This window comes from Dendropsophus ebraccatus, chromosome 8 (genome assembly GCF_027789765.1).
Source record: "Dendropsophus ebraccatus isolate aDenEbr1 chromosome 8, aDenEbr1.pat, whole genome shotgun sequence".
NCBI lineage: Eukaryota > Metazoa > Chordata > Amphibia > Anura > Hylidae > Dendropsophus > Dendropsophus ebraccatus.
In genome coordinates, this window is record NC_091461.1 from 55,974,708 (window position 1) to 55,996,438 (window position 21,731).

A 21,731-nucleotide genomic window follows, 5' to 3' on the forward strand; every position below is an offset into this window, starting at 1 on the left:
GGAAGTATACTGAAATCAATATTTCTCTCTGTCCCCAGAAGCCGTGTTTTACCAGCTGAAACATTAACTGTGCTATCTATCTATAGCAGAGATGGCACGAGGGTGCAGGGTGGAATTTTTAAAGACTTTGCTGGGTGTCTAATACAGCTTATATGGGCAGTCAAAAAGCTATGTACAGCTATGTATTTATGTACAGTATGTTTAACCGCAAATGTCCACTTACCTATTCATTTCTTAGATGAAGGTTCAAGCATCTGATGCCTTCATGACAACTTCCAGCCAACTTGTCTCTGCACTTTTTGAGCACCCTCCTCACCCTTATATAAATGTCCCTACAGTGAAAATGTCCCATTTTGTGCCCCACACAGTAACAATGCCGCCGCAAAGTCAGTCCCTTTTAATACTCCCACCACACAGTAGGTAACCCCCAATAGTGCTCACACATTTGTTGACCTATTGCTCCAGGTAGTAGTAACCCCTAATATTTCCCGATGTATTTACCCCCTCTAATAATTGCCTTACACAGTACTGATACACAGTAGTTTGTCCCCATACACCAATTTCTCTTACAGTAGTTAAATCTCTCAGTAGTGTCCCTCACATTCCCCCAATAGTGCCCCTATAGGAGTTAGATCCCACAGTTTAGCCCCCTAGGTGAATAGGCTCCGAATAGAGCCCCACACAGTAGTTAGGTGCCCCAATAGGACTTCTCAAAGTATGTATCCCAAATGGTTCCTTGTGTTAGAACCCCAAATAGTAAAAACCCCTCAAAGTAAATACCTCCAAAATAGTGCTCCACACTGTAGATCCCCAAAATACAAAAATATAACTCACCTCACCTCTCCCACAATGGGCCACATGTATTATCCGGCGAACGGATGATTTTTTGCGGAAAGTGCCGATTTGCGTATTTTTTTTATTCGAAAATGGCCGATTTGCGAATAAAATATTCGCAAATCGGCACTTTCCGCCGAGTACGCCAGGGGGGAGGAAAGGGGGCGTGTAGTGGGCGCGGACTCGGAGTCCGCGCGATTTACCATCCGTTCCGCCCAAATGTACGCCGAAAACCTACTCCAGTCCTCAGCTGGCGTAGGTTTTCGGCGGTGCGCACCGGCGCGCAAGGGATTTATGTAGAGGCAGTCCGGAGCTGCGGGGGCATTTATAAGTCCGGCGTAAAAAACGCCGGACTTAATAAATGCCCCCCAATGTGTCTTCAGTGCTAGCAAATTGATGATCTCTGGGGTACAGCATCCTCAGCTGCAGCTAATCCCTTGTAGGCTGAAGGCCTAAACCTGCCTCAGACTCACAGAAAGCAATGCTCACCTGTGAATCCGGGCCACATATTTCAGGAGCAGCGGAATATGGATGGTTTGGACAACCATTGGTCCCCTAGGAGCCTGTGTGTAACAGGAAATGCAGGATTACATTATCAGTAACTTTCAGATCCCCTCCCCACCAAGCTCTACTCTCATTGTACCACTGTATGTGCCTCCATGTAAAGAGTGCTGCAAAAAAGGACATTTCTGTCTAAAGAGACCAGCAGTGCAGTTATATAGTAGATGAGTCTATAACAATGATAAGCTGCAGTTAGAAAGATCAAGGACTCTTCTGTGTGCAGATTCTTCAGTGTGTCCTATGAGATGAAGCCTAGAAAGGCTTTCCTGTTCCAAATTGCTGACGGAGAAAACCCCCTTTACAAGAGGACAGGCTAAAGCTGCGTTTCATATGATACTCTATGGTGTGAATTAGGGTATAACATATATGCCACTGAGACTTTAATCTCTATGTCTCTGCAAAGCCCTCAGCGTCAAGGGAAATGTAGGCTGCATTAGGAAATCCACATTACGGGGGAAATAGGAATCAAGATGGCTTATTTCTATTAACCCCAGGTGAGAAAGAATATAGCTAAGAGCTACTATAAATAGCACTTTAATTCAAAGGGCATCCATCACAGGAAGACGTTAGTCAGACATTGGTGAGAAAAACCTGGAGAGAGATATTTAAAAACTATTTTATAGTGCCCCCCAATAAGCAGAGAATGCGTAGGTGTGAAGACGGGAACACAAGCCTGTTGCCATGGTAACACGGGAACCAGCTGACTCCATAGCAAAGTTCTCAACATATAAAGAAACCGATTTTTCTATCAGAGTAGCCATCTGTATGTGTCTGTGTTAAACCCTTCTAGAGCTGATGTGCACAGGGAAACCATGGTGCATGTTCAGGGACCATGTATGAGGCAGGTTCAGGTTGTGTTTTATAGCTGATATGCCTGCATTAGCTGGGATCAATGATAACTCTTATTCCAACTGTTTAACCCCTCACTTGCCATGGTCAATAGAGACTGCATTATCTGAGCGAATAAACAGAGTGATGAAAACCGTTACATTTTTTTTTTCTTTTAGATGCACTACTAAAATATTATGTTATTAAGCGCATGTCATCAATGTAGAAAAAGAAAAGAAAAATGAATACTGCTGATTTTTGTCTTACCTATCCACATATTAGAATAAAAAGTGATCAAAAAGTCAAACATGCCCAAAATAGTACCAATAAAAACTACAGTGCACCCACAAAATATCCTCTACACAGCTTTGTCAATGGGAAAATGGGAAAGAAAGATTTTAGCAAATCATTTTTTTAGGTTTTAATCTTTTTTGAAAGTATTAAAACTTAGCAAGAACTATAATAGTGTTCCAACAGAATCAAGTTAAAGTTATTTTACTGCAATAGTAAATGCTAAAAAATGTCCCCCCCAAACAAAAAAAACATCATAATAATATTAGGCTGCCAAAAGATAACACCATCAGACAGACTTTTTATTGTTAAAAATAGCAGAAGATAGAAGAGTTACACGCCAGGTCATGGACAGGAAAAAAAGAAAGAGGGTTTTCTGTTTTTGACATTGATGGCCAATGCACAGGATAGGTCATCAATGTCTGATCTGGCACCTCTGACCATCAGCTGTTTGGCCAAGCCACTTCACTGGCAAATATATTCTGTATGGGCCCTATTACATGGAGTGATAATAGGGCAAATCGGGCTGATTTGGACAATTATGACTGTGTAATAGAGAAAATGATCAGCCGATGACATGGATCATCGGCTGATTGCATCTTGTAGTCCTGACCTAAAATCGCCGTCCACATTGCCACGTGTAATTAACTGGCATACATTACCTCTCCATGCTTCCTGAACTGACAGGCTGCTCAGCCAATCACTGGCCGCGGCATTTCCAGCCACTGATTGGATATGCTCTGAAACTGCAGCGGCGACAAGCAGAGGGCAGAAGAACACCGGGAGCGTGGAGAGTTAATGCAAGCAAGTTTAGGGCAAGGGCTGCACGAACATCGCTAACGATATCTGTGCAGCCCTTGCTCAACAATTATCAAGCCTTGCAATATGCTCAATAAATGAGCGCCGATCTAGCAAATTGATTACATTACATTATTGATTGGGCCGTCATCGGTCCTTTCTAATAGGACCCTAAGTGATGAGGAAAGCCCATCAGTAGGAGTTGAGCTACAGTAACCTAGTGCTACACTACACAATAGATGATGCAAGACTTCCTGCACTGCTCATTGTGTAACGGTTCCACTTTAATGGATCATTTAAACAGCTGATCAGCAGGGGTGCCAGTTGTTTGCCCACCGGCTGATCAAACATCCGATCCTGTGGGAAGGCCATCAATGCTAGAAACACAGCTAACCCCTTTAAAGTGATACTGCAGCTTTCAAAAACTTTTGCCATGTCAAAGAGACGTCAAAAGTTTTAATTAGTCCGGTCTGGGTGTTCAGACCACTTATTGCTAGAACAAGCCAAGAGAAGCAATTATTTAAATGTCTGTCTCCCCATGTTGCAGCTTGTTGCATTACACAGGCAGCGAGACATGGAGAGAAGCACTTAGGGCCGTATTACATACTGGTTGTGCTCATCATACACACAGTGGCCCAGATTTACTGGACTGTCTAAGAACAAAAACTGTCTGTTTTTTCCACCAGCAACCAATCACAGCTCAGCTTTCATATTTTGAAATGGAACGGTGAAGAGTATGTATTAGATAGACATAACTTAAAGGGGTAGTGCGGCGCTCAGCAATTATTCACAGAATAACACACGTTACAAAGTTATACAACTTTGTAATGTATGTTATGTCTGTGAATCGCCCCCTTCCCATGTCCCCCCACCCCCGCACGTGTACCCGTGTGGTGCGATATACATACCTGACGCGTGTTGACCCCCCTCTTCCGTCAATGCAATCTTCGGGAGGCCGGCCGACTCGCTGCAGCCGTCCCGCATGCCGGCCCCCCTCTGCAGCATCATCAGCTGCAGAGGGGGGCCGGCAGGAGCGGGTCGGCCGGCCTCCTGAAGATGACGTCTTTGAAGAAGATGGCGGACGTGATTGGGCGACACAGATCAGGTATGTATAGCGCACCACACTTCCAGGTACACTTTCAGGGTGGGGGGGACACAGGAAGGGGGCGCTTCACAGACGTAACATATATTACAAAGTTGTATAACTTTGTAATGTGTGTTATTCTGTGAATAATTGCTGAGCGCCGCACTACCCCTTTAATAAACAAGTTTCACGCTCATACATTATTGAGAAAGTGGCCAACCCTTCAAATCTTTCTTGCAAGATCTACTTATGTATGTGCTTTTATTATGAAGGTAAAAATGTCTTGGAGCAACATGGTATGCAATGGGACATCAGGTGCTGCAACATAAAGTACAGTTGAGCTCAAAAGTTTACATACCCAGGCAGAATTTCAAGGGTTGGCCACTTTCTCAATAATGTATGTGTGTAAAACTTGTTTATAAAGTCATGTCTATCTAATACATACTCTTCACCGCAACACAGTAGTTTGACAATAAATGGCTTCACCCATCCATTAACCATGAGTGGAAAAAAAAGTTTTTTTATTATTATTCATATTCTGTGAAAAAAAAGGACAAGAAAGCGAAAATTATGTAAACTTTTGAGCACAACTGTATATGTTAAAATCATCTCTTGGGTTGTAACACTGCTAAGCTCTAAACTCTGGAAGCAACAGCTAAACAAGAAGTTGTCATGGGACTTTGTGATTTAATAACAAGCAGACATATGCAAATTTTCACAACCATGTGCAATACCAGGCCGCAAGGAGTACTGTGCTAATACCATCACTGAGCTTGTAAGCAGGATGTGGAAATTATTTTTCAGGATTAAGTCAGAGAATTCCAGCATAGGAATCCAGTTATAGACTATACAATGGACAATGTCTGAAAAGCATCTTCAGTATCACCTGTTCATAGCTTGTTAACAATAAAGGTGTTCCACGTCTACTATCTATGTCATCATGCTGCCTGTAAGCTACTTCATATATACCCTGGTTGAATCTGAGAATACTTGATTAGCTAATTTTCTTTGTGCCTTCTTGTCTAACCTGGTAGTCTATTAGGAAAATCTGGGCCTGTGAACCACAGCCCAGGTACAACCAATGCCTCTGCACCCCTAAAGCTATAATCAAGAGTGAACTTGTCAGACATGCTGTCCTCGCTGGAGACAACTACTGTGTATAAAACAAATGCATAGCATCACTTACCTGGATGGCATATACATTTAAAGGTAACCTTTGTCCCATCCACATTTCCCTGTTACATAGTTACATAGTTACATAGTTAATACGGTTGAAAAAAGACACATGTCCATCAAGTTCAACCAAGGAGGGGATGGATACAGGGAAGGGGGAGGGGTGATAGGTTCTATACATATGCATTTATATTATTTTGCTCTAAGAACCTGTCTAGCCCTGTTTTGAAGCCCTCTACTGTTTTTGCTGTGACCAGATCCTGTGGTAGACTGTTCCACAGATTCACAGTTCTCATGGTAAAAAAGGCTTGTCGCCTCCGGAGATTGAACCTTTTTTTCTCCAGGCGGAGGCAATGCCCTCTTGTCCTTTGAGGGGGTTTTACCTGGAACATCTTTTCCCCATATCTCTTGTAGGGGCCATTTATATATTTAAATAAGTTAATCATATCTCCCCTTAAACGTCTCTTCTCCAGACTAAACAAATGTAATTCTTTTAATCTCTCCTCATAACTAAGATGCTCCATTCCCCTTATTAGTTTAGTTGCTCGTCTTTGTACCCTCTCCAGCTCTAGAACATCCTTTTTATGAATCGGGTTCCAAAACTGGACGGCATACTCCAGATGAGGCCGCACCAAAGCTTTATAAAGCGGTAATATTATATCCCTGTCCCGAGAGTCCATGCCTGTTTTAATGCATGACAATTTCCTGCTGGCCTTAGAAGCAGCTGCCTGACATTGTGTGCTGTTCTGTAGTCTATTATCTACAAGTACACCCAGATCCTTCTCTATCAGCGACTCTCCCAGAGTAACTCCCCCCAGGACATATGATGCATGCGGGTTATTAGTACCCAGGTGCATAACTTTACATTTATCCACATTGAACCTCATTTGCCAAGTGGACGCCCAAATACTCAGTGTGTCTAAGTCATCCTGTAACATCTGCACATCCTCCATAGACTGTACTGTACTACAAAGCTTGGTGTCATCTGCAAAGATAGAAACATTGCTGTTAATTCCATTCTCAATATCATTAATAAACAAGTTAAACAGAAGAGGGCCCAGTACTGACCCTTGGGGTACACCACTTATTACCGGGGACCATTCGGAGTAGGAATCATTGACCACCACTCTCTGGGTACGATTATTAAGCCAGTTTTCAATCCAGTTACACATTAAATTTTCCAAATCGATAGACTTTAACTTACCCATCAGACGTCCATGAGGAACTGTGTCAAACACTTTTGCAAAATCCAGGTACACTATATCCACAGCCGCGCCGCCATCCAGGCTTCTACTTACCTCTTCATAGAAACATATGTTGTTTCACCCTTTGCTAGAAAACCACAAAAGTACTATTATACCTTTTATTTGGGGTTTCAAACATCCTGGATAGTCAGGTTTCAGAGAAGGCATCCTACTTTGGTATAGTTACCATGCATGAGTACAGTGAACACGCTTGACCACAGGACACACATTGGAAAACTTTATTGAGTGGATAAATAACTTTAGTGACTCTAATGTGGCATAATATGGTTCTCTGACCTAAACTTAATCCATCAGGCATTTTTTTAACACAGACAGTAAAAACTGAAATTCACACCTTTCTTAACACATCCAATCACAGTGCAACAAAATAGTCAGAAAAATGTGTACAACCTCTCAGATCATGGGAGCCGGTAAGCATAGCACCTACAAAAGTGCCATCCCATAAACAGGTATAGGTTGAACCTGCCTGACATTTTGAACAAAACATACATGTGGAATTGATACATACTAGTAACACAACACTATTCATACAAGCAATGAGAAATGTCACTGGCACCAGATGTACCTGGGCTGTACTGTGCTGTTGGGTATATTCTGTTCACCCTCAGACTGCTGAAACTGACTGCCCTTAGGGGCCCGGACTACATCTATGTGTATAATGCCACCATTAATAAACTGAAGTAACACCCCTAGTACATTGCTGAGTTGCTCTTATGTATGGCTGGTGAGACCCAGTTTTTGGAGACTTAACTGTAAAGATAATAAACTGAATGGGGTAACTGCATGGATAGCTTAACAAAATGATAAATAAAGTATAAAATAATAGAATAAATTATAAACAGACATAAATGGCCTAAACATAGGTGATGTTAGTTGGGGAGTGATACAGACAAGAGGAGTCCAGTAACAGCCAATGCTAGAAATAATACTCCTCCTATGGTGGTCTCCTATTTCCCCATGGGTAAATTCCCAGCTTTGTTACAGTTACTGCTTGAAATGAAAGTGCTGGAAAGGCAGAAAACAACAAGGAAAGATGATCCAATGTTTATTTTTGATCAGCTTCACGGAGCCTACATCCAACAGCAGTGATCAGTGCTGCCCCTTTCCCGCTACCATCTTCTGAGAGGAGGAAGGACACGTTACACTTTGGAGCAAGGTCAGCTACAGTCTGGTGCATTATTCTGGAAAAGCTGCAAACATTAAAAAAAAGGTTTTATTAGTTTCGCAAACTACATTATAACAAAAAAACAACATACACTCATCCATACTGCTTGGAAAAGGGTTACATGAGCCAACACAATATCACAGCTATTAATACCATAATTGAAAGGTGGAATACATTTTAATGCAATTAAAGGGGTAGTTTACAAAAGAATTCATTCAAATCAACTGGCGCCAGAAAGTGACAGAAATTTGTAATCTACTTCTATTAAAAAATCTCAAGTCTTCCAGTCTTCCACCATTGGTGAAAAGGTTGAGAAGAAAGAAAGGCACAGCGCCTTATTGGGTAGCCTCGGCTTGGCTCAGTCATCTCTATTCAGGATGCATCCTGAATGCTTATGTTGAAAAAGAGCCTTAAAGTGTAAGCAGCTTGGAACATGACCTGCAACTGATTTATTAACTTTAAGGCTATGTTCACATATAGTTTTTGGAGTGTATTTTGAGGCATGAAATATGCCTCAAAAATATCCATCTAACATCCATTTTTCCTACTGAGTTTAATTAGAAAATGAGTGCCAGTTCATATGTAGTATAATTCTACAGTTGTAGTTATACCAGACTTAAAAATTAGTGCACTGTACCAATTTGGGACCATTTTAGGTCCTTAACCCCTTCCCGACAGTAACGTGTATATATACGTTCCTACGGCACATACCCCTTGCAGTAGGAATGTATATATACATTCCTGCAATGATGAGGCTTCTGATGTGTGCAGGACCGCTGCCGTGAGAGCGGTCCCACATACATCAGTGTGTCTGGGGCCAGAGGTAATGAGAGGCAGCTGCGATCCCGCAGCTGCGTCTCATTAACCCCTTAAACGCCGCGATCTATAGCAATCACGGCGTTTAAGGTACTCAGTGACAGAATAAGCATCTGTCACTGAATTGGCTGATGAGGAGCGAGGGAGCCTGGAGCTTAACACAGCCATGGCGCAGAGCAGGTAATGTATGCTTCGGGCCGGGGCTGCCTGCTGCGGGTGGCCAGGGGTTAAAGGGGCTGGGTCCCATATCTGCAGCGGAGTGAAAATTCCACTGTGGTTATGGGACCCCATAGAACTTCACTATACATGGATCTGCAGCTGATATCGCCTGAAATCCGCTGCGGATCCGGTACGTGTGAAGCTAACCTAAAAAGCCCCCTTTTGACTGTATATTGCTCACGCTTTATAAGAAAATGAATAAAAAAGGCAGAAAAATACTTTCTGAACATGAAAAATGTAAATCTATAAATACTTTGTCAAAATTTCTTTACTCACTGTGGATGTAATTTGTATAGAGTTCCATCAACACCAACTGTGACCTCCAAATGGTCTAGGCCTCTGTTTTCCCGTATCTTATCCACAACAGCTGCCATACCAGCACCACACAGCTGTGCTGCTCTTCTGGATACAGAACCGCAGACTTCTTTGACGATAATACTGTCATCACAGGTGCTGTTGAGACCCAGCTGCTGGAGGATGGCTCGTACTTGCAGCAATGCTAACCTATCACTGTACGAAAAGAGATACAACATCTTAACCTCTCCATAGTATCATAAATTTCAGATCCCTGATGCACATTTAGCTGGACATAAACTGGGATAAATTTTGACTAAAGAAAACAATTTCAACAGTTTTTCCTGTCAGGCCATAAAAGGTGGACAATGTATTGTGTAAATGACCAATAACCAATATACCAGTATACTCTATTGTAATTATGAACTTGTTTAAATTTCTACTGTGCATGTTGGTGAATGTTTGGACAATGGATTTTTCAGAGGACTACTGTGGACTGTAGCCAGCTTAAAGGGATTGTCCAGGAAAGTGAGAACATAATTTTTGTTTTTCATATCAATCTGAACTTTTTAAAATAAAATCTAAGCATAAAAGATAGTGATTTTTTTTCACTCCCCTATACTTACACCAGTGTTCTGGAGATCTGTACTATCAAACAGCTCAAGGGCGAATGTTAACAATCCTCTTTTGTAGGGTTCATATTAGGTTAATATATTACTTAATATAGGTTCCTATATTAAGTAACTGAGAGACAAGAGACCAGATTTCCTGGATGCTTAGGTCAAAGATGAGGAACCTTCGGCCCTCCAGCTGTTGCCAAACTACAATTCCCATCATGCCTGGACGGCCAAAGCTTTAGCTGTGGCTGTCCAGGCATGATGGGAATTGTAGTTTTGTAACAGCTAGAGGGGCTGAAGGTTCCCCATCTCTGGCTTGGGTGAATGCATTTCATACTCTAGTGTTAAATAGCATATGATCATCCTAGCAGCTAATGTTTCTGTGTACATCCAACTGGCATAGAAACAGGTTGTATTACAGTCACAAAGGAGAGGCTGAAATATTGATCCCTCACATGTGACTTACATGGCAAAGGAACAACGTTTTCAGAAGTATTGGACAACAGTTATTAAAACACCCACGTGCAGAATGTATTCATTTCTTACCTCTCAATCTGTGAAAGGAATTTGGTTTCAAAGATCCCCCTAGTTTTCAGAGCCTCGGAAATCTGCCCACGGAACAAAAAGCCTCGTTTTGTGAAGTCTATTAGAATATTTCTTACAATCTCTCCTAGGTACATTCCACTTATCATTTTCTCATATCTAGAAACAGAATAACAAGTGCAAAACCAGTGTATGAGATCCAGAGATACAAAATATTACTTACTTTTCTATTACTTAGCTTATATGATGGTTCAAGTGTATACCTCTGTTTTCCTGAATTTAGAGACAGTTCATCGACAGCTCTGTCATACTGTGTTCGGATATCATCCAGACACCCATTGTCACCAAATGCTCCCCATTCCATATTTACACACATTCTGCCTTCATCTCCATCCACCATTTCTATGTTCTTTGTCTCTTCCATGTAGCATGCATTACTTCCAGTACCTAACACATAAGAAGATTCGTTTACTGTATAGCTGGGTATTCAAGGTACATCCAGCTGTATAGACAATATATACTTTTAACATTTTGAAAATTATCTACGTGTATAATATAACATACAGACAATATAACATACAGACAATTTCAGCTGCCATGCTGTAGACTGAATCAAATGTGGCAGAGAAATAAAATTCACATTTTTATTATTATTATTATTATTATTATTATTATTATTAGTAGTAGTAGTAATAGTATATAAAGATGCAAAAGGAAATATTGAATTGTATTTATTAGGGTGCACAGTATATTTGCACTGTTTTTCTTTTGCATGTATTCACATATAATTCAGACTTTGCTGTCGCCTCTCTTCTAAGCTGATCAATAACCAGAACGAAGTCAGTTTAGAAGATAAATCAATTTAGAAGCTCAATCAAGAAGAGAGCAAAGCCTTCGCTATATGTGTAAACATGTAGACTGCAGGGGAAAAACTAAGTAAAATGTTTTATGAAATCCTACCTACCTACAATGAGACCGATTTCACAATTTGGATCTTCATATGCACAAGTCATCATTGTCCCAACAGTGTCATTTACTATGGCAACTACATCAAGGTCAAATTCCTGTTTTTAAAAAAAATGACAATGTACTATTAGTCCAGAAATTTGTTTAATGTGATGTCTATTCATTAAACTAAAGTAATTACAGACTGTTTGATATATATATATATATATATATATATATATATATATATATATATATATATATATATATATTTTGTCATACATACCTCTCTCCTCTTGATTCCTTCCCTAAGCAGGTTAACCACATCTTCACCCTCACAGTCAGTTGCCTTAAAGCCCTTGGTCCATGTTAGCAGGATACCCTGTAAATACACAAGTAAAAGTTAGAATTCTGGTCTACCAAAATACTGACCAGTACTTACAACCTGAGCATATTTTACCAAAGCTCTGCTCTTTTTGGGTTCCACATAATCACAAATTATTTCCAGGGAGTATATCCCAGTGCTTTAGGGACAACATCTAACTAGCATGATCTTATATGAGACTATATAATGTCGGTTTATCTTGCATAGCTATGGGGGAAGTTGACCATACACATAAGATGTCCCATGTGTGTGGCCAACTTTAACCTCCAGATCCATTAGCAGACCACAGGTGACCTTTTGAAAGATTCCTACCTGGCTTGTTTTCATCAAAACCCTATGATATATGAAATCCCCTAGCATACTAGTCATATTTACTTTATATATTATACATGTTTGCCCCTCAAAGCCCATAACTCCCATCACCATCATCATCATCCATATGACTCACAGCATCCAAACTGGTTTGCTTGCAGGGGAAGGAAAAGGTGAAACCCAGAGGAAGTCGTGCCCCTTTAATCCCCATATAATCCAGGAAATCAGAGATGCAGTGGACAATGTGGTCAAACAGCTGAAACAAGACAATGATCATATTTGTCAAACGCATTAAACACAGCAAGTAGATCATAAGTGACATCAATTGACAGAAAATACATTTCAAGGGCAAAATTTTGGCTAAGGACTAAGAAGTAAAGATGGCAATGCAGGCAGGACAAGCAATTGCCTTCTATTACACAAGACGATTATATCGGCTTAATATGGCCGATAATCGTTTCATGTAATAGGGCCTTAAGTCTGTAGCTCTTCCTATTAGGATTATTATATATATCTTACCTCATCCCCAGTCCCTTGCATGACATCTGTAGGAATGGCATAGATTTTGTTATGCATTTCCACTGTTCTCCTTTTGCCACTGCGTATTTTGACAAGTAAAACTCTGAAGTTTGTTCCTCCAAGGTCCAGAGCCAGAAAATCACCATTTTCTATGCAAGTACAAAAAGATAAAGCACTTTTTTAGAAAGTTGACTTGTTGACAATGGATAAATCATTGGCACCCTACTAGGGCAGTGAATAGAGGCAAGCTATGTACAGGACTCCCCATGTATTAACCAAAGGGTGGCTGCAATCTTAGCACCCAGGATATCTGTCAGGGACTATTCTAGGAAACAAGTATTGTGAATAAAAGGGTGTTACCTGTCCCTTTCTAACGGGGTTGTATTAATACTTTTTGTCAAAGCAGTGTAGACATACGGCACTACCGGAGGGAGGGAATTACCGCACTGTGTGGACACGTTCTTGGTCCCAAGTCCGCTGGTGGTGCTCAATCAACCCAAACACTTTTCACATAATACTGTCCATAGAGACCAGAATGTCGAGGCACTCACCACAGCTTCTTATCAAGTTTGCTTGCTTTATTCACATGAAACACAGATACATAGATGCAGACAGGTGAACGGGCGACAGCCTGTTTCACGTGCTTAACTCGCACGCTTCCTCTCGGCCCGGAGAGGATAAGAAACTGTGGTGAGTGCCTCGACATTCTGGTCTCTATGGACAGTATTAATACTTTTTGTATTACGTGTAACTTTCTATTATACTTTGTCTTTCACTTTTCAAGCATTGCCAAAATATCTGTAAGACTCCGTACACACGGAGTAAAACTGGAGGAATTCTCTGCCGCAGAATACTGCCAGTCTGCGTGTCATACTGGGAGTCTATGGGAGGCTCGCGCACCTCCTCTCTCCGTGCTGAAGAATTAACATGTCCATTCTTCAGCGTGGAGAGAGGAGACGCGCAAGCTTCCCATAGACTCCCAGTATGACACGCAGGCTGGCAGTATTCTGTGGTGGAGAATTCCGCCAGTTTTACTCCGTGTGAATGGAGCCTTAGTGAATGGAAACTAATACACAGCCAGAAATTGTTATAGAATGTTATAGAATAAATAGAGATGAGCGAACCTCGAGCATGCTCGAGTCCATCCGAACCCGAACTTTTGGCATTTGATTAGCGTTGGCTGCTGAACTTGGATAAAGCCCTAAGGCTATGTGGAAAACATGGATATATACACTCACCGGCCACTTTATTAGGTACACCATGCTAGTAACGGGTTGGACCCCCTTTTGCCTTCAGAACTGCCTCAATTCTTCGTGGCATAGATTCAACAAGGTGCTGGAAGCATTCCTCAGAAATTTTGGTCCATATTGACATGATGGCATCACACAGTTGCCGCAGATTTGTCGGCTGCACATCCATGATGCGAATCTCCCGTTCCACCACATCCCAAAGATGCTCTATTGGATTGAGATCTGGTGACTGTGGAGGCCATTTGAGTACAGTGAACTCATTGTCATGTTCAAGAAACCAGTCTGAGATGATTTTAGCTTTATGACATGGCGCATTACATGGTCATTACATGGTCAGCAACAATACTCAGGTAGGCTGTGGCGTTGCAACGATGCTCAATTGGTACCAAGAGGCCCAAAGAGTGCCAAGAAAATATTCCCCACACCATGACACCACCACCACCAGCCTGAACCATTGATACAAGGCAGGATGGATCCATGCTTTTATGTTGTTGACGCCAAATTCTGACCCTACCATCCGAATGTTGCAGCAGAAATCGAGACTCATCAGACCAGGCAACGTTTTTCCAATCTTCTACTGTCCAATTTCGATGAGCTTGTGCAAATTGTAGCCTCAGTTTCCTGTTCTTAGCTGAAAGGAGTGGCACCCGGTGTGGTCTTCTGCTGCTGTAGCCCATCTGCCTCAAAGTTCGACGTACTGTGCGTTCAGAGATGCTCTTCTGCCCACCTTGGTTGTAACGGTTGGCTATTTGAGTCACTGTTGCCTTTCTATCAGCTCGAACCAGTCTGCCCATTCTCCTCTGACCTCTGGCATCAACAAGGCATTTCCGCCCACAGAACTGCCGCTCACTGGATGTTTTTTCTTTTTCGGACCATTCTCTGTAAACCCTAGAGATGGTTGTGCGTGAAAATCCCAGTAGATCAGCAGTTTCTGAAATACTCAGACCAGCCCTTCTGGCACCAACCATGCCACGTTCAAAGGCACTCAAATCACCTTTCTTCCCCATACTGATACTCGGTTTGAACTTCAGGAGATTGTCTTGACCATGTCTACATGCCTAAATGCACTGAGTTGCCGCCATGTGATTGGCTGATTAGAAATTAAGTGGTAACGTGCAGTTGGACAGGTGTACCTAATAAAGTGGCCGGTGAGTGTATAGTCATTGGCTGTATCCATGTTTTCAAGACAACCTTAGAGCTTTATCCAAGTTCAGCAGCCCCAGCTAATCAAATACCGAACGTTCGGGTTCGGATGGACTCAAACCCGAACCCGCTTCGCTCATCTGTAGTTACAATGTATCACACAAGGACAGGAGAATTACTTGTGTTGCTGCCATTTTCAACCAATACAATATAACACAATATAACAAAGTGTTATGGTTAAATAGGTTATCGACTTCTTTAATCTTTTAAAGGTTGGTGGAATCAAATGATCATCTTATATGTATGAGGAATATCCTAATTCCTTGAGAAATAAGTCACTGCTAGAGGGTTCTATCAGAGCAGGGCTTTGGCTTTGACTTTAGCTTTAGCTATGACTGTCCAGGCATGATGGAAGTTGTAGTTTTGCTGGAGGGCTAATGTTCCCTTCCCCTCTGTTAGAGGCTGATTGCCCATATCCCACTGAAATAAACCATTTTAGATGACTTTGATGAATTTGAGGTTTAGGACCTTGACCATTATTGTATATCAATGGAGGATAACAATGCATGTATGTTCTACGAACAACTTCACAACACAAATTTTAAGTATTATACTCCTTTTTTCATATGTTATATTTAGATAGTGATCATTACCAGAACCATCTGGTGTACTGCGAACAAATGTTGGCAACATTTTAACTTTTGCGACCTCGTGAGTCTTCTTCCTCAATCCATTCTCCATCTCAATCCGCATCCTTCTCTTCGCCTCTAACAACTGTTCATGAGAGAGATTGAATTCCTCAAGTGTCTCATCCATCTGTCTCCTCTGCTCTAGCAGCCGGTAGGCCACCGCTGTCACCATAGCGGCTCCCTTACCGCTGCCACTCTCAGACAACAGAAAGCGCACATCTGAGTCAGGCACCAATCGTCTCACTGTTTTATGTAAGCGTCTGGCGTATCTGCATAAAACACACAGTTTTAGCATGTATTTGTCAGTTATATATAAGCTAAAGTTACACTCTTTGTAGGGATTTTAATATTATATATGTAAAATACCAGGTAAAAAGAAAATTGGGGCTAAGTCTGTGTCATTGTGGGCGGGCAAAGCTATGCCAGCACGGGATGTCCAATAGCTGCATAGAGTCTCTGATATTGTGGAGACACTGTGCAGTCATTGGACGTTGCGTGTGGGCGTGTTTCGCCTGCACGGGAGGATCATGACTTAGTCCCGCCCACGTTTTGGAAGGGAGGAGGGGGTGGAAAAACTGTCAGCTCTGGGGAACAGAAGGCTTTAGCCATCTTCTCCCTGGACATCCCCTTTAAAGTTTGTAAGGCTAACAATAAAACATACAACCATCTAGTTTTGCCTATTGTCATGCAGTGTTGGTCCAGAGGTAAAACCCCCAAAAATTATAAGTCCCTGGATCAACAACCCTTCTGACTGTAACCCAAGTAACTGTGACTGATAATATTTTTATACCCAAGGCCACTTTTGAATTCTTTTAGTGAAGAGGATGAGGAAAAAGCCAATCTATTAATTTATAATAAATAATGTACAGCTTGGAAAGTTCCCATTTAATGTTTTTTGGGGGTGAGCACGTTTGTCCCTGACACTGGTCTCTATATACAAAAAAATGGTGTAATGATACAGTGGACAGAGGGGTGCAGAGAATATATAGATAGCCACCCCTAACACCAAGTGGGGATTTTGGAGGAGGGAGATCGCCAGTCACAATACTTACTGTGGATGCATCTTGTACAAGGATCCATCAATGCCTACTGTGGTGCGCAGTCTGGGAACACCTTTATTGTCCCGAAGACGGGTTAGGATCCCTCCTAGTGTAGCAGCTATGAGGTTAGCAGAGCGGAAGGAAACAATCGTGCAAACGTGCTGGACAGCTATACAATCTTCATGGGAGGGTTCCACCCCCAATCTGGTCAATATGTCTTTGGCTTTACTTAAACCTTCTTTGCTCCTGAATGAGAAATAAAAATTATTTTTAAAAAAGAAAAAAGAATAGAATTGTTCAAATTATTCAATATGCAGAGGTAATGCACAATGTGTGCCATTGTTCTTCTAAGTATTAAAATTGTCTGCTGAAGATTGAGTATCACAAGTTCATCCCATATTCCTCTCTCCTGTATCCTATTCTTCCATGAGGTTAACCCCATAGATCTCTAAGTAGTAACTTACTTCTCTATGGCAGATACATGTTTAGTTTCAAATTTCCCTCTTGTTAGCAGCTCTGGAGTGATTCTTCCTTCGAACAGAAGCCCTTCTTTGGCCATTTTTACCAAGATAAGTCGGACAAGCTCTCCCATGTACATTCCACTCACCATCTTTTCAAAACTGCCGAAAAAAAAGCAAAATACTCAAATTTGTATTCTAAAAAGGGGTTACTAGATAGCAATATGGCATTAGGTGGTCCTGTATAAAGCTTTACCATTGCCAATGATGCCAATTGAAACATTCCTATAGTACATTTAACACACATGTCCATAGTCCTTAGTGCCCATAGTTACATATATTAGGTACTTTGTTGCCCAAACTAATGCTTAGTTAGAAGCTCAGCTACTCCAGTCTTGGCATTAAATAATGCAGCCTATATGCGTGTCACAATTGGCCATCCTTACTATTTGTAATTTGTAAGCCCCCACTTCCAGGTTCAACACCAGGATTAAGACTCTGTGGTGCAGGGCGCTAAGGATCCATTCACTTGTCCATAAAGTAAATCTTTGCATTACTGTACTGACACAGCTGTGTGGCGGATTCGGAGCTCCCAGTATAATAATGAATGCTGATACCGGGAGCACTAAGGTCCGGTTTGCAGAGTACTGTCCGTGCATGGACAATATTTTGCAGACGTGTGAATGGTCCCTTAGGCTGAAGCCACACAAGCAACCGACTGTATGAAACTAAAATGAGTCTATCAACAGTTGCATGACTTTTTGTGACCATTGGCTAGCTAAATTTGGCTACATACAGCTGTCCACTTGTGTGGCCCCAGATTAGACCCTTAAATTATCCATATTGCGAACTTTACAATACTGGATAATTTGAAATTTACTTTTTAATAATTCTCAGATAGTTATGATACTGTTTGTAGCTTACTGGCTAAGTTCACACTATGTGATCTTTCAGCAGTCAATGCCGAAGGCCATCAAAAAACGTCTGATATGTGCTAATGATGGACGTCTATAATGATCTTGATATATGGCCGTTATAAGCACATATCAGGCATCTTGTCTTGCGAACATACCCTAAGGGTGCCTTCACACGTACCATATCTCAGCAGATTTCACGCTGCGAGTTTATCACAATGAAATCTGCTGCAATAATGCATACTATATAACTCAATGGCAATGTATTTCCACAGCAGCGTATTATGTGCGTTTATTTGTACCAATGCAGATTTTGTGTGGGAAATCCGCTGCGATAGGGTACGTGTGAAGGCACGCTTAAAGTGAATTTTGGGTTTAAGCATACATTTTAAGGCTATGTTCACATTACGTGAACATCCGGCCGTTCCGTGACTTAAGTACCAGCCGGATGATCTTTCCGTCCGCGGAGTTCTGTTGCGGGTGCATCAGCGTGCGCTCGCATCAGAGCTTCCCATAGCACACAGTGAAGCAAGCGGCCGGAGCCACTTGCTTCACTGTGTGAACTGACATGTCCTTCTGCCGCAGAAAACTGACCTGTCAATTTTTTCCGGGGCCGCACAGATCCCGGCCAGAGCGTGTACGATGTGTGGACGCTCCGGATGGGATCCCATTGCTTAATAGGCTGTGTCACACACCGCAAAACTACGGCCGTAGTTCTGCGGCAAGAACTACGGATGTAGTTTTACGTAGTGTGAACATAGCCTAACATTGCTGCATGTAGCTGATACCACAGCCACACATTATAGCCAATGGCTGCACAATGTCACCAAAAGCCCCAGCATGTCCACTGCATGGCCACTGGCCACCACATGCTCCACTATACTGTATGTGAGAAATTACTTACAGCTGTTTTCCTGGGTTTAGGGAACCTCTGTCAATCTCTCTATCAAATTCAGTTCTAATGTCTTCCAGAGATCCATCATCCCCAAAAGCTCCCCATTCAGTGTTAATGCACATTCTCCCCTCATCTCCTTCTACTAAATCAATGTGTCTCAGCTCCTCCATGTAGCAGGCATTAGTTCCCGTACCTTAGGAGACAAATCACAGTAAGCCAATTGCTATAGCGTCCATAGTAAGACTTCTACATACAAACAATTGTATCATGTTACCAATGATAATGCCAACTTCACAGCGCTGATCATCAAACCCACAAGTCATCATAGTCCCGACAGTGTCATTTACAACGGCCATAATGTCGGCCTCATAATCCTATGGGACAAAAACAACAAGAAAATGGCTTATTAATCATAAACCTTATTTAATTCATGTGTATAAAATAAAAATCCTTTAAAGGGGTTGTTGACCTTTTTTTTCTTTCAACTGGTGCCAGAAAGTTCCAAGAGATTTATAATTTACTTCTTTTAAAAAATCTCAAGTCTTCCAGTACTTATCAGCAGCTGGATGTCCTGCAGAAAGTGGGGTATTCTCTCCAGTCTGACACAGTGCTCTCTGCTGCCACCTTTGTCCATGTCAGGAACTGTCCAGAGCAGTAGCAAATCCTCACAGAAAACCTCTCCTGCTTTCCAGGACATACAGCAGCTGATAAGTACATTAAGACTTGATATTTTTTAATAAAGGTAAACTACAAATCTCTGGCACTTTCTGGCACCAGTTGATTTAAAAGAAAAATTTTTGGGGGTGAACAAGTCTCTTTAATAGCAAATAAGCCATAAATTGTGAAATTAATGTATCCACTGAATCACTTAAATAGCTTTAAATTTGCGCAAGATAAGCGTTAACATCTTACTGTAGGCACATGTACAATACTTATTCAGCAGAATATTAGTTACCTGTGACCATCTTAAATAACACTATAAAACCTGGCATACTAATAGTAACAAGGAAACATCGATATTCCACCATTTCAATATTCTGTCACTTATTTTCTGCTCAGAGACTTACCCCTCGTTTCTTGATGGCCTTGTTCAGTAGTTTGACCACATCCATCCCCTCAACTCCACTAGCCTTGAATCTCTTGGTCCATGTCAGCAAAACACCCTATAAAACAGTCCTGAGATTAGTGACATATTCCAGCAATATACAAGTAATGTACAATGAGTATTTCTTCTATAGACCTGTAGGACAGTGGGGTGCGATATAGTAATGGTGTTCTACTAATCTACACCCTCCACCTCCAGCTGACCAGCACAGAAATAGAGAGAAAGCTGTCAATGAGTGAACCCATGAACCCACACCTGAATACATGAGATGATGGCCCCAAAGTGCTGTTATCATGCTGCAATAATTGTTTCATGTTTTTTTTTCTCGCCATATATGAGAGCTTGTTTTCTGCAAGAGCAACAGTACTTCATAACAACACCTATCATTTTACTCTAAAATGTGTTGCAGAACCCCGCAAAAATCTCAAGGTGAAATTAAAAAAATGCAATTCAGGGGCTTCATGTGCACACTGTTCACTGTGTGGTAAAACGGACAATTAAACTGTGAATACTGTTCTCCTGACCTGTCAGGTCCCAGGACAGGTGTGTGAGACAGATTCCCTTTAAATTTTTATACTTTTAGGCTATGTTGACACCTTGTAAGAGACCGGCCATTCAGTGGCCCGACCGGGCCACGGAACGGCCAGTCTCAGAAAAGATCATGCGCGCCTGCATCAGAATTCTCCACTGCACACAATGGAGCATGTGTCCGGAGCCGCACGCTCCATAGTGTGCACTGACAGGGTTTTCTGCGGCCACTATTCATGTCAGTTTCTTGCGGCGCCGCTAGGGATCCCAGCCAGAGTATATACCATGTGTATGCACTCCTGCCGGGATTCCCTCAGCCTGCAGCACAACGTAAGTTTCGTACTAATCACGGCCTTTACGACAATGGCCATGATTACTGTGGAACTGGTATGAACATAGCCTTAGGGTGTGTTCACACGTACAGGATCCGCAGCAGATTTGATGGCGCAGATTTGATGCTGTGTTCAGTTATTTAGCTACATTGATATCAAATCTGCTGCGGATCCTGTATGTGTGAATGCACCCTTATAATAATTAAAACTGCTGCCATGACAACTGATTAACTTGTGATTGCACTGCAATGGACACATATCTTTATACTTTGGGGATATGAGCTGTAAATTTACAACAGACCGCCATTCCATACTCCCTGAGTATTATAATTATTCAGGGGACATTGGCAAGGTATTACAGATAGTTTTTTCAGATAGGGCAGCATGAACATGGCGACAGATTTCCTTTAATTATGGAAGAGCTACTCACTATCCATATTTAGGTCATGTTACCTCATCCAATTTTGTCTGACTGCATGGGAAGGAGAAGGTGAATCCAACAGGCAGCTTCTTGTCTTTGATCTGTTTCTTCTCCATGAAATCTCCAAGACATTCAGCGACATGATCAAAAAGCTAATGGAATGAAGAGAAAACATATTACAATACTGTAGGAATAATAGAGAAAAACTAATATACCACATATATAATGAGGCAAGTTATGGGCCAATACAACATATAACAATGTTATTGGCTATTGGCTATTATTACACATTATAATGACACCATAA

General features: G+C 41.7%; 1 protein-coding gene across 2 annotated transcripts in view; it reads right to left on the reverse strand.

The window, feature by feature from the left end:
* Positions 1-7,036: 7,036 nt before the first annotated feature.
* LOC138799371 (hexokinase-1) overlaps positions 7,037-21,731 on the reverse strand; it is a 50,031-nt gene continuing 35,336 nt past the window's right edge. For both annotated transcript variants that reach the window (XM_069980429.1, XM_069980430.1), the window contains exons 4-18: positions 21,457-21,576; positions 20,106-20,201; positions 19,313-19,412; positions 19,048-19,231; positions 17,236-17,391; positions 16,784-17,017; positions 15,696-16,000; positions 12,650-12,798; positions 12,267-12,386; positions 11,720-11,815; positions 11,453-11,552; positions 10,752-10,935; positions 10,492-10,647; positions 9,311-9,544; positions 7,037-8,024 (exon numbers count right to left, since the gene is read on the reverse strand). In XM_069980429.1, the coding sequence (XP_069836530.1) occupies positions 7,880-8,024; positions 9,311-9,544; positions 10,492-10,647; positions 10,752-10,935; positions 11,453-11,552; positions 11,720-11,815; positions 12,267-12,386; positions 12,650-12,798; positions 15,696-16,000; positions 16,784-17,017; positions 17,236-17,391; positions 19,048-19,231; positions 19,313-19,412; positions 20,106-20,201; positions 21,457-21,576 (2,379 nt within the window). In that variant the 3' untranslated portion in view covers positions 7,037-7,879. The remainder of the gene's footprint in view (positions 8,025-9,310; positions 9,545-10,491; positions 10,648-10,751; positions 10,936-11,452; positions 11,553-11,719; positions 11,816-12,266; positions 12,387-12,649; positions 12,799-15,695; positions 16,001-16,783; positions 17,018-17,235; positions 17,392-19,047; positions 19,232-19,312; positions 19,413-20,105; positions 20,202-21,456; positions 21,577-21,731) is intronic.